At 38.0% G+C, this 13655-nt stretch overlaps 1 protein-coding gene across 2 annotated transcripts in view; it reads right to left on the reverse strand.

Moving 5' to 3' along the window:
* Positions 1-5840: 5840 nt before the first annotated feature.
* LOC148889669 (cGMP-dependent protein kinase 1) overlaps positions 5841-13655 on the reverse strand; it is a 121799-nt gene continuing 113984 nt past the window's right edge. For both annotated transcript variants that reach the window (XM_089011898.1, XM_089011900.1), the window contains 2 exons: positions 6733-6799; positions 5841-6085 (listed from right to left, as the gene is read on the reverse strand). In XM_089011898.1, the coding sequence (XP_088868024.1) occupies positions 5987-6085; positions 6733-6799 (166 nt within the window). In that variant the 3' untranslated portion in view covers positions 5841-5986. The remainder of the gene's footprint in view (positions 6086-6732; positions 6800-13655) is intronic.

The raw sequence follows: 13655 nt of genomic DNA on the forward strand, positions 1-13655 counted from the left end.
TGGAGTTCAATTGCACTGTAGCTTTTGAAGTGGGTTTTTAGCGCCATCTTTGCCCTTTGATCTTCCATAACCTGTTGTCAGCCACATAAAATTACACGTCTACAGCTAATAATTGCTTCACTGGATGAATATAACTCAAACATACCGATAAGTGACTAATATTGCATGTGAAGAGTGCAAGTTTAAAGAAAGAAAAAAATAAGTACAGTCATGCTTGTTTGTCTGCATTGTCGTGAACCGGCTCGTTGGAGGATTTAGTCAGTGAGAAACGATTGTCACTTTACCTGCAGCCCCCTCATGCGGCCACTTGTAATATTGTCGCAACAAAAAAACATTTACTTTCTAGTTTGTTAACGATGAATAATGATAATCTCATTCAATGTTAACATTTCAAACATCCCGATAAGTGACTGATATTGTATTTGAATAGTGTAAGTAAATAAGTTCAGTCACGCTTGTTTGTCTGCATTTTATCATTCGTGAACCGACGATTGTCGCTTTACCGGCAGCGCCGTCATGCGGCCACTTGTTAAATTGTCGCAACAAAATCATTCTGTATGTAATACATTTGATTTCTAAGCGCCTTTCAAAATTCTCAAGGTCACTTTACAGTCACAAGATCAGTTTTTCTGTGGGCGAGCAGCGGCAGCCACATGCCCCACTCAACCCGGAATAACTCAGATAGAAAGTTAGCTGGCTAGCTAATCGATAACGAATAGCTAGCTAGCTATCTAGATAGCTTATGGATAGCAAATAGCATATATATAGCACGCTTGGTAGCCAGCATTATTTCTAATTTGTTAACGATGAATAATGATAATTTTATTCACATTTTTAATATATTTAAAAATGTGTATGTATGAAATTAAATAATTTGACCAAATAAACCATTTTAATAATAATAATAATAATACATTTAGTTCATGTTGACCACGGCAGTATAAAAAGTGGCTAATTTGATTCCATGATAACATTAAGGTTGTTTCACAACTTGCTTTACAAGGCGGGAAATTGATGTGGGAACTTTGGTTGAATTAATTAATTAAAGACACCAACACTGACTTGTTTATTTTAAGTCTATAATTCCAAAAATCATATACTATGTGGCACTTTGCAAAATTCATTTACAGCAACGAAACAACAAAAACAACACAAGGCAAATATCCGGCAACATGGATATGGTCCAAATATGATATGATATGAATCCATTCACTATTCATTTAATCCTAATAAATATCGATTTGGTGATCAAACTGCACAGCTGTTGTATTCCACTTGATGATCACTTCAACAAGGGACCACTCGAAGCGTTTATAAATGAATCTAAAGAGTGAAACCTACCATCCATCATCATAATAATAAATACATGTGCCTTTTTCAGTCTAATCGTATGACGTAAAAACAAAAGTGGACAACCGCAAATCATTCCTGCTTCTGTGATGATTTTGACGTGAGAAGCATGTCATTGCAGTCGTATGCGATGGATTTTGAATTCCTATCTGAGAAAAAACAAATCATCTTGAGGAACGAGGCGCACTTTGTGTGTGTGTGTGTGTGTGTGTGTGTGTGTGTGTGTGTGTGTGTGTGTGTGTGTGTGTGTGTGTGTGTGTGTGTGTTCATGCAGCATCAAAAAGGCCTTGCGATCATGATTTGTATGTCGTCGATTTAAGGCACTTACATTTTATGCTATTGATTGTTCGGACGTGACAGGTGATGCCGTTAAAGGACAACCGACACCTTTTTTTTTTGTTTCCTAAGTGTGTTTCCTAACTGATATTTTTAGTCAAATGCAAAACACCAATAAAAATGAGTTAAATTATCCAAAAACTACTTCAAAATGACTTTGGGGATGGCGAGTTTTCAGAAGGTCCCGCCCCCTTGTTCGTGACATCACGCCAGGACGTCTTTGCCTTTCTCTAGAATCAAAACAATAGCTTCAGATTCGGAGAAAATGCTTTCTTGTTACTCATCCGGTGATGAATATTATTCAAATAGTTCTAAAGAGGAAAGCATAAATGTTTGCAATCGTTTAAAGGAGTCCTTCCGTATCAATTGGAGCCCTCACGACTCCAATGTAGCGTCCCAGAAAATGCACAAGATGGCGCCCAAGCTCTCATTAGAAATGGGCTGATTTGTCCGCTGGGAATTTGTGTCAACTAGTATCAAATAGTAGTCTTGGTGCAACACACAACGATTCACCATCGAGTTATTTATGTGTTTTCCTTCTAATTTCGCCATCAACACGAAGTTTTCAGACCAAACAAAGTACCCGAAATACATTGTGTGTCGCTTTCTCGCTCAGGGGCGTTCCTTCAGTGACGTCACGTCAGGCATCAACTCGAAAACAAGACTTCCTGTATATTCAGCGCGAGTCTTAAAACATAAAATATAGCTATACGCCGTAAAATCTTTGTAAAATACGCTCAGTAGAAGTCATTTGAAGTAATTTTACAAATTATGGACACAACTCCTCCGGAGGCGTCGGTTGTCCTTGAAGATTGTTTGAAAGTCATGCGGACGTGTGTTAGGGAGAAAATACATCCACAAAATATTTGAAAAAGGAACAAAACTGCACAAAATAAATACATACAGTCATTCATATCAAATAGTAGTAGTAATAACAGAAACCAAGCACAGGAAAAAGAGTGAAATTGCTATACAAAAAATAAAATAAAAATAATTTAACTAAATAGACTGTCCTGTCACTGGTTTTTTGTGTGTGGTGTTTTTTGTTTGTTTGTGATCATCAATCAAAAACAGCACCAAAGACATTGACAGCGATTTCACAGTTCGAGCTGTACAGGCATGATGGAGGTCCAAATAATACTTTAGGATTATTATTTTTATGTGTGTGTGTGTGTGTGTGTGTGTGTGTGTGTGTGTGTGTGTGTGTGTGTGTGTGTGTGTGTGTGTGTGTGTGTGTGTGTGTGTGTAAAGTTGACATTAGTGCATCATGGATGACACGTTACTTCATGGTTACTTTCCCGCATCAGCTGTGTGATAGTTGATATTTGAAACAGGGCACTTGGAGAGTCTCCTTTCTTTGACTGCACACACTTACGTGCTTGTTGTGTTTGTTTGTGTGTGTGTGTTTGTATGACCAGTCTTGTGAGGACCACTAACATTTTATACCATACGTCGTGAGGACATTTTTGACAAGTGAGGACCTCTTGGTCGGTCCTCACAAGTTTTTCATTCTAAAGGCTTCTAGAGGGTCTATATATGCATCTGTTAAAGTTTCACAGAGGTCCTCACAAATTCACCCCAAATGATTTTTTTGGGTGTGTCTAGTCTTGTGAGGACCACTAACATTTTATACCATACATAGTGAGGACCTTTTGGCCGGTCCTCACAAGTTTTTCATTCTAAAGGCTTCTAGAGGGTGTATATATGCATCTGTTAAAGTTTCTGAGAGGACACACTTTTTACTCACTGTGTGTGTTTATGTATGTGTGTGGATAATGAGTGAAAAAAGTTCATACCACAAAAAGTAAAATATTTTAACCAAATTCATTACAGAGGTGAGGACTTTGAATGTAGCCATTCAGAAACCTCACTCCTGATGTTATTTCAGTTTCAAGTCCACTTTTTATTTCTTTGTTGGAGTTGAAGTGGGAAATGGGGTGACATTTAGTGTTCGAATGGAACACTAGTTCTTCTCTAAACTTAGCAGAAACTGGAGTTATCCGGACCTCACAAAACCCTTCAAACAGAAATGTGTGTGTGTGTGCGTGTGTGTGTGTGTGTGTGTGTTCACAATGTACTTTAAAAGGGACCTATTATGGAAATTGGACTTTTTAAATTCCTGTATACCATTACATACCAACCCCAGTATTCGCCTGATCGTTAACTCATTCACTGCCAGACATGTACAAGAATGTGTCCACTCCAGTGCCAGGGTTTTTGTCATTGTCACTTAAATTCCAGGACCCACAGACTATTGAGTTTTTGGACTACATAAACATTCAATGCAGCTTTAGAAACCTTAGACGCTCTTCTTCTTTCATCAGAAAAAAAGAGTTAATTCCTAAGTTATATGGGTCTGGAGTTATATGGGATTGAAATGAGGGCAGATGTCCAAAATGCAATGCAACACATACATATTGGTTTATATGGCGCTTTAACAACAGCTGAAGCTGGAACAAAGCGCTAATATGGAAAAAAGGAAATACTGCCCCCGTGTGGAAAAGATTAAACATTGCCAGAGGCCATGGCCAGTGCTTTATCGGCACCCAAGCGTGAAAAAAACAAAGCCCGAACAAATTCGGGAATGGCGCTCTATGTCATATTTTCACTTCCTGAATAAATTTGTGAATGGCAGTGAATGAGTTAAATTGCGGTTGTCTCAATATAAATTGTTAAATCTCAATTGAATATTTTTTTCTCTTAAATTTCCCATGAGGTTAAACCATCACACACGTTACATTAAGACATCTTGGAATTTTCAGAATCGAGAAGGGAAAAAAAATTGCATAATGAGTCTCCTTTAAAGGACAACCGACACCATTTGTTTGTTTCCTAACTGACATCAGAAAAACGTTTTATAGCAACTAAAATACCCAAAACACGCAGGCTGATATTTTTAGTCAAATGCAAAACACCAGTAAAAATGACAAAATGTCCCAAAACTACTTCAAAATGAGCTCGGAACTGGGGATATTCAGAAAGTCCCGCCCCCTTGTTCGTGATGTCACGCCAGGATACTTCTTCACAAACTGCCTTGCTCCAGAATCAAAACAATGGCTTCAGAGAGTTCAGATTCGGAAAAGATGATTTCTTGTTACTCTTCCAGTTATGAATATGATTCAAATAGTTCTGAAGAGGAAAGCATCAATGTTTGCAATCGTTTAAAGAAGTCCTTCCGTATCAATTCGAGCCGTCTGGACTCTGATTAGCTATCTATTTGCTAGCAAGCTAGCTAGCTAGAAAATAGATAGCTAATAGCTAGCGAGTAGATAGCTAATAGATTGTGAATATAATAATAATAATAATAATAATAATTCATTTGCTTTATAAGCGCCTTTCAAAACTCTCAAGTTCACTTTACAGTCACAGGATAAACTTTTTCTGTGGGTGAGCAGCGGCAGACACACGCGCCAGCGTTCACTCAACACCGAACTCAAATAAATAGTTAATGGATAGCGAGATAGACAGCTTACAGCCAGCTAGCTAGATAGCTAATAGCTAGCCAGCTAGCTAATGGATAGCTAATAAATCGCTAATAGATAGCCAGCTACCAGCCAGCCAGCTGGACAGCTAATAGCAATCTTTTCCGAAAGGCCAAGTAAGAGTTGGGGGATAGATAGCTAATAGCTAGCGAATAGATAGCTAATAGCTAGCTATTTAGTTCATAAAGGTGAATCTGAAACCTGAAAGCGACGAGGAGCTTTCAACGCGCTTAAAACGTAAAATATAGCTATACGCGGTGGAATCTTTGTAAAAATGCATTCAGTAGAAGTCATTTGAAGTCATTTTACAAATTATGGACGCAACTTGTCCGGAGGTGTCGGTTGTCCTTTAAAAATGCTCAACACGATGTTACTTGTGGCAATTGGTGACATTCAGGTTAAGTCGAGAGCACTTGTTGTACAAACTGGAGAAGCGGCGATCAAAACACAACATTTCACATTTCCACACTCTTGTATTATCCTTAAAAAAGATGACATTCGCCGGAACGTCAGGCTGCGTCGGCCATGTTTTTTGTTTTGTTTGTTTGCGCACGTGCGCGTTTATCCCTGCACGTTGTGTCCTTCGAGCCGAGTGTAAGACAACACTGAACATGTGCTACAGCTGTCCCGCTATAAATGCTTGACCACAGTGAAATAAAGGCATATCGGTGACCCAGACGTGCTTCGCCCTTCCGTTAAATGGACTTCTTCTCCATATCTGCTTCTTTTTACTTTTCTTTCTTCTACCAGGAAGCCGCTGCAAGGCCTCCCAAAGAAGACTTTCTTTTGGTTTCCACGGAGATGCTGGAAGGAGAACTTCAAAAATCAACATCCCAACCGGAGTTGTCGTCAGGCGGCGGGTCTTCGTTGTCCTCTGGGAAGCTGTCGAAGTTACTCGTGTCAACTGCTGATGTGACCTGGCGATGGAGACGAGTGGACGCAGGTTTAAAGGACAACCGACATCACATTTGGCTTCAGATTCGGAGAATATGCTTTTTTTGTTACACATCCAGTTATGAATATGATTCAAATAGTTCTGAAGAGGAAAGCATACGTGTTTGCAATCGATTAAATAATTTATTCCGTGCCATTTTGAGGCAACATTGGGGGGAAACGTATCACCGAAAAAGAGGCAGAAAATGGCGACCAATTAATCAGCCCGTTTCCACAGGTTGATTAATTCCTTACACGGAGCTTTGTCGCCCTCTTCTGCCTCTTTTTTGCTGCTACACGAAGTTTTCAGACCAGCCAAGTACAGCCAAATGTATTGAGGTGATGGAAGGACTGCTACAATGTGTCCTTTTTTTCGGTCAGGGGTGTTCCCTCAGTGACGTCACGTACGGACTCGTCACCAACTCAAAAACAAGACTTCCGGAATATTCAGCGCGAGTCTTAAAACGTAAAATATAGCTATATGCGGTGGAATCTTTGTAAAATACGCTCAGTAGAAGTCATTTGAAGCCATTTTACAAATTATGGACACAACTTGTCCGGAGACGTCGGTTGTCCTCTAAGACGACGACGCTAAAAGTTAGAACTGTATCTGTTTGATCGATCCACTTACATTGGGGATGATGGGAGGTGTCAGTGTCCCCTTCTTCAAGCCCTCCCAGTTAAAGCCCTCAAACCACCTAGAAAGAAAAAAAAAGAAAATCAGACTCCTTTTACTTCGAGTTGGCATTGTGGACGATATTCACTTGTTTTTCTCATTTTATACGATAGCATGATAGCATGCTAAAGGCAAATGTTAGCGGGAACTGAATGTTTAGGCCGTACTATACATGGTCATCTTTTTACAGGTCAAAAACGACTTTCGATATATGGTGGCGTTTTTTTTTTCAGCTAAAAACAGCTTTCAAAACATGGTCAGGTGTTTTTTTTTCCCCGGATAAAAACACCTTACTATATACATAGTCGTATTTTTCGGCCTAAATATGCCTTACTATACATGGTCCTTTTCTTCGCATCAAAAACGCCTTACTATAAATGGTTGTTCTTTTTGGGGGCGCTAAAAATGCCTTACTATACATAGTGGTTTTTTTCATCCTAAAAACGCCTTACTATACATGGTCATTTTTTTGGGCTAAAAACGCCTTACTATACATGGTCGTATTTTTCGGCTAAAATGTATAGTAAGGCGTTTTTAGCCCAAAAAAATGACCATGTATAGTATGGGCTGTTTGAGCACAAAAAAATTGACCATGTATACTAAGGCGTTTTTTAGCCCAAAAAATTGTCCATGTATAGTATGGCGTTTTTAGCCGAAAAAAACATCCATGTATAGTAAGGCGTTTTTAGCCGAAAAAAACGACCATGTATAGTAAGGCGTTTTTAGCCCAAAAAAAACGACCATGTATAGTAAGGCGTTTTTAGCCGAAAAAAATGACCATGTATAGTAAGGCGTTTTTAGCTGAAAAAAACGACCATGTATAGTAAGGCGTTTTTAGCCCAAAAAAACGACCATGTATAGTAAGGCGTTTTTAGCCGAAAAAAACGACCATGTATAGTAAGGCGTTTTTAGCCCAAAAAAAACGACCATGTATAGTAAGGCGTTTTTAGCCGAAAAAAATGACCATGTATAGTAAGGCGTTTTTAGCCGAAAAAAACGACCATGTATAGTAAGGCGTTTTTAGCCCCAAAAAACGACCATGTATAGTAAGGCGTTTTTAGCCGAAAAAAACGACCATGTATAGTAAGGCGTTTTTAGCCCAAAAAAAACGACCATGTATAGTAAGGCGTTTTTAGCCGAAAAAAATGACCATGTATAGTAAGGCGTTTTTAGCCGAAAAAAACGACCATGTATAGTAAGGCGTTTTTAGCCCCAAAAAACGACCATGTATAGTAAGGCGTTTTTAGCCGAAAAAAATGACCATGTATAGTAAGGCGTTTTTAGCCCAAAAAAACGACCATGTATAGTAAGGCGTTTTTAGCCGAAAAAAATGACCATGTGTAGTAAGGCGTTTTTAGCAGAAAAAAACGACCATGTATAGTAAGGCGTTTTTAGCCCCAAAAAAACGACCATGTATAGTAAGGCGTTTTTAGCCGAAAAAAAACGACCATGTATAGTAAGGCGTTTTTAGCAGAAAAAAACGACCATGTATAGTAAGGCGTTTTTAGCCCCAAAAAAATGACCATGTATAGTAAGGCGTTTTTAGCCGAAAAAAACGACCATGTATAGTAAGGCGTTTTAGCCCCCCCAAAAAACGTTTTTTTCTTTTTTCATCAGAAGCAAGGCTTTAACATTTCCACAATTGAGAAAGACACATTAAGGGAACAATGGGGTTTGAACCTGGGACATCATAAATGCAAAGCATGCGCTCCACCACTGAGCTACATTTCCATTTTATCAGCTATGAGACATGATCCCATGCATGGTTTTTTTGGGGGGCTAAAAATGTCTGACTATACATGGTCGTTTTTTTCGGCTAAAAACGCCTTACTATACATGGTCATTTTTTTCGGCTAAAAACGCCTTACTATACATGGTCATTTTTTTCGGCTAAAAACGCCTTACTATATATACATGGTCGTTTTTTAGGGCTAAAAACGCCTTACTATACATGGTCGTTTTTTTCGGCTAAAAACGCCTTACTATACATGGTCATTTTTTTCGGCTAAAAACGCCTTACTATACATGGTCGTTTTTTTTGGGCTAAAAACGCCTTACTATACATGGTCATTTTTTTCGGCTAAAAACGCCTTACTATATATACATGGTCGTTTTTTAGGGCTAAAAACGCCTTACTATACATGGTCGTTTTTTTCGGCTAAAAACGCCTTACTATACATGGTCATTTTTTTCGGCTAAAAACGCCTTACTATACATGGTGTTTTTTTCGGCTAAAAACACCTTACTATACATGGTCATTTTTTGGGGCTAAAAACGCCTTACTATACATGGTCATTTTTTTGGGGCTAAAAACGCCTTACTATACATGGTCATTTTTTTTGGGCTAAAAACGCCTTACTATACATGGTGTTTTTTTATGCTAAAAACGCCTTACTATACATGGTCGTTTTTTTGGGGCTAAAAACGCCTTACTATACATGGTCATTTTTTTTTCGGCTAAAAACGCCTTACTATACATGGTCGTTTTTTTCGACTAAAAACGCCTTACTATACATGGTCATTTTTTTTTCGGCTAAAAACGCCTTACTATACATGGTCGTTTTTTTCGACTAAAAACGCCTTACTATACATGGTCGTTTTTTTCGGCTAAAAACGCCTTACTATACATGGTCATTTTTTTCGGCTAAAAACGCCTTACTATACATGGTCGTTTTTTTCGACTAAAAACGCCTTACTATACATGGTCGTTTTTTTCGGCTAAAAACGCCTTACTATACATGGTCATTTTTTTCGGCTAAAAACGCCTTACTATACATGGTCGTTTTTTTCGACTAAAAACGCCTTACTATACATGGTCGTTTTTTTGGGGCTAAAAACGCCTTACTATACATGGTCGTTTTTTTCGGCTAAAAACGCCTTACTATACATGGTCGTTTTTTTCGACTAAAAACGCCTTACTATACATGGTCATTTTTTTTGGGCTAAAAACGCCTTACTATACATGGTCGTTTTTTTGGGCTAAAAACGCCTTACTATACATGGTCATTTTTTTCGGCTAAAAACGCCTTACCATACATGGTCGTTTTTTTTCGACTAAAAACGCCTTACTATACATGGTCATTTTTTTGGGGCTAAAAACGCCTTACTATACATGGCCGTTTTTTTGGGCTAAAAACGCCTTACTATACATGGTCGTTTTTTTGGGCTAAAAACGCCTTACTATACATGGTCATTTTTTTCGGCTAAAAACGCCTTACTATACATGGTCGTTTTTTTCGGCTAAAAACGCCTTACTATACATGGTCGTTTTTTTTCGGCTAAAAACGCCTTACTATACATGGTCGTTTTTTTAGACTAAAAACGTTTTTTTTTTCCATCAGAAGCAAGTCTTTAATAGTCCCACAACTGAGAAATTTGCAAAGACACAAAAGGTAAACGATGGGGTTTGAACCTGGACATCATACATGCAAAGGATGCAAAACATGCACTATACCACTGAGCTACATGCCTGTTTTATCTGCTATGGGACATGTTCCCATCCATGGTCGTTTTTTGGGTCTAAAAACACCTTACTATACATGGTCGTTTTTTTTCGGCTAAAAACGCCTTACTATACATGGTCGTTTTTTTTTCGGCTAAAAACGCCTTACTATACATGGTCGTTTTTTTCAGCTAAAAACGCCTTACTATACATGGTCGTTTTTTTTCGGCTAAAAACGCCTTACTATACATGGTCATTTTTTTCGGCTAAAAACGCCTTACTATACATGGTCGTTTTTTTGGGCTAAAAACGCCTTACTATACATGGTCATTTTTTTGGGCTAAAAACGCCTTACTATACATGGTCGTTTTTTTCAGCTAAAAACGGTCGTTTTTTTTGGGCTAAAAACGCCTTACTATACATGGTCGTTTTTTCGGCTAAAAACGCCTTACTATACATGGTCGTTTTTTTCGGCTAAAAACGCCTTACTATACATGGTCATTTTTTTGGGCTAAAAACGCCTTACTATACATGGTCGTTTTTTTCAGCTAAAAACGGTCGTTTTTTTTGGGCTAAAAACGCCTTACTATACATGGTCGTTTTTTCGGCTAAAAACGCCTTACTATACATGGTCGTTTTTTTCGGCTAAAAACGCCTTACTATACATGGTCATTTTTTTGGGGCTAAAAACGCCTTACTATACATGGTCGTTCTTTTCGGCTAAAAACGCCTTACTATACATGGTCGTTTTTTTGGGCTAAAAACGCCTTACTATACATGGTCATTTTTTTCGGCTAAAAACGCCTTACTATACATGGTGTTTTTTTCGGCTAAAAACGCCTTACTATACATGGTCGTTTTTTTTTTTCTGAGAAAAACGCCTTACTATACATGGTCGTTTTTTCGGCTAAAAACGCCTTACTATACATGGTCATTTTTTTGGGGCTAAAAACGCCTTACTATACATGGTGTTTTTTTCGGCTAAAAACACCTTACTATACATGGTCATTTTTTTGGGGCTAAAAACGCCTTACTATACATGGTCGTTTTTTTCAGCTAAAAACGCCTTACTATACATGGTCGTTTTTTTTGGCTAAAAACGCCTTACTATACATGGTCATTTTTTTCGGCTAAAAACACCTTACTATACATGGTCATTTTTTGGGGCTAAAAACGCCTTACTATACATGGTCGTTTTTTTTGGGCTAAAAACGCCTTACTATACATGGTCGTTTTTTTTCGGCTAAAAACGCCTTACTATACATGGTCGTTTTTTTTTCGGCTAAAAACGCCTTACTATACATGGTCGTTTTTTTCGGCTAAAAACACCTTACTATACATGGTCATTTTTTTGGGGCTAAAAACGCCTTACTATACATGGTCATTTTTTTCGGCTAAAAACGCCTTACTATACATGGTCGTTTTTTTTCGGCTAAAAACGCCTTACTATACATGGTCGTTTTTTTGGGCTAAAAACGCCTTACTATACATGGTCGTTTTTTTCGGCTAAAAACGCCTTACTATACAGGGTCGTTTTTTTTTTGGGCTAAAAACGCCTTACTATACATGGTCGTTTTTTTCGGCTAAAAACACCTTACTATACATGGTCATTTTTTGGGGCTAAAAACGCCTTACTATACATGGTCGTTTTTTGGGGCTAAAAACGCCTTACTATACATGGTCGTTTTTTTTCGGCTAAAAACGCCTTACTATACATGGTCGTTTTTTTTGGGCTAAAAACGCCTTACTATACATGGTCATTTTTTTGGGGCTAAAAACGCCTTACTATACATGGTCATTTTTTTTGGGCTAAAAACGCCTTACTATACATGGTGTTTTTTTATGCTAAAAACGCCTTACTATACATGGTCGTTTTTTTCAGCTAAAAACGCCTTACTATACATGGTCGTTTTTTTCGGCTAAAAACGCCTTACTATACATGGTCATTTTTTTCGGCTAAAAACGCCTTACTATACATGGTCGTTTTTTTCGGCTAAAAACACCTTACTATACATGGTCATTTTTTGGGGCTAAAAACGCCTTACTATACATGGTCATTTTTTTGGGGCTAAAAACGCCTTACTATACATGGTCATTTTTTTTGGGCTAAAAACGCCTTACTATACATGGTCGTTTTTTTGGGGCTAAAAACGCCTTACTATACATGGTCATTTTTTTTTCGGCTAAAAACGCCTTACTATACATGGTCGTTTTTTTCGACTAAAAACGCCTTACTATACATGGTCATTTTTTTTTCGGCTAAAAACGCCTTACTATACATGGTCGTTTTTTTCGACTAAAAACGCCTTACTATACATGGTCGTTTTTTTCGGCTAAAAACGCCTTACTATACATGGTCATTTTTTTCGGCTAAAAACGCCTTACTATACATGGTCGTTTTTTTCGACTAAAAACGCCTTACTATACATGGTCGTTTTTTTCGGCTAAAAACGCCTTACTATACATGGTCATTTTTTTCGGCTAAAAACGCCTTACTATACATGGTCGTTTTTTTCGACTAAAAACGCCTTACTATACATGGTCGTTTTTTTGGAGCTAAAAACGCCTTACTATACATGGTCGTTTTTTTCGGCTAAAAACGCCTTACTATACATGGTCGTTTTTTTCGACTAAAAACGCCTTACTATACATGGTCATTTTTTTTGGGCTAAAAACGCCTTACTATACATGGTCGTTTTTTTTGGGCTAAAAACGCCTTCCTATACATGGTCATTTTTTTCGGCTAAAAACGCCTTACCATACATGGTCGTTTTTTTTCGACTAAAAACGCCTTACTATACATGGTCATTTTTTTGGGGCTAAAAACGCCTTACTATACATGGTCGTTTTTTTGGGCTAAAAACGCCTTACTATACATGGTCGTTTTTTTTGGCTAAAAACGCCTTACTATACATGGTCATTTTTTTCGGCTAAAAACACCTTACTATACATGGTCATTTTTTGGGGCTAAAAACGCCTTACTATACATGGTCATTTTTTTCGGCTAAAAACGCCTTACTATACATGGCCGTTTTTTTGGGCTAAAAACGCCTTACTATACATGGTCGTTTTTTTGGGCTAAAAACGCCTTACTATACATGGTCATTTTTTTCGGCTAAAAACGCCTTACTGTACATGGTCGTTTTTTTCGGCTAAAAACGCCTTACTATACATGGTCGTTTTTTTTCGGCTAAAAACGCCTTACTATACATGGTCGTTTTTTTAGACTAAAAACGTTTTTTTTTTTCCATCAGAAGCAAGTCTTTAATAGTCCCACAACTGAGAAATTTGCAAAGACACAAAAGGTAAACGATGGGGTTTGAACCTGGACATCATACATGCAAAGGATGCAAAACATGCACTATACCACTGAGCTACATGCCTGTTTTATCTGCTATGGGACATGTTCCCATCCATGGTCGTTTTTTGGGTCTAA

This window comes from Hippocampus bargibanti, linkage group LG13 (assembly GCF_051943395.1).
Source record: "Hippocampus bargibanti isolate YZ-2025 linkage group LG13, ASM5194339v1, whole genome shotgun sequence".
Classification (NCBI taxonomy): Eukaryota; Metazoa; Chordata; class Actinopteri; order Syngnathiformes; family Syngnathidae; genus Hippocampus; species Hippocampus bargibanti.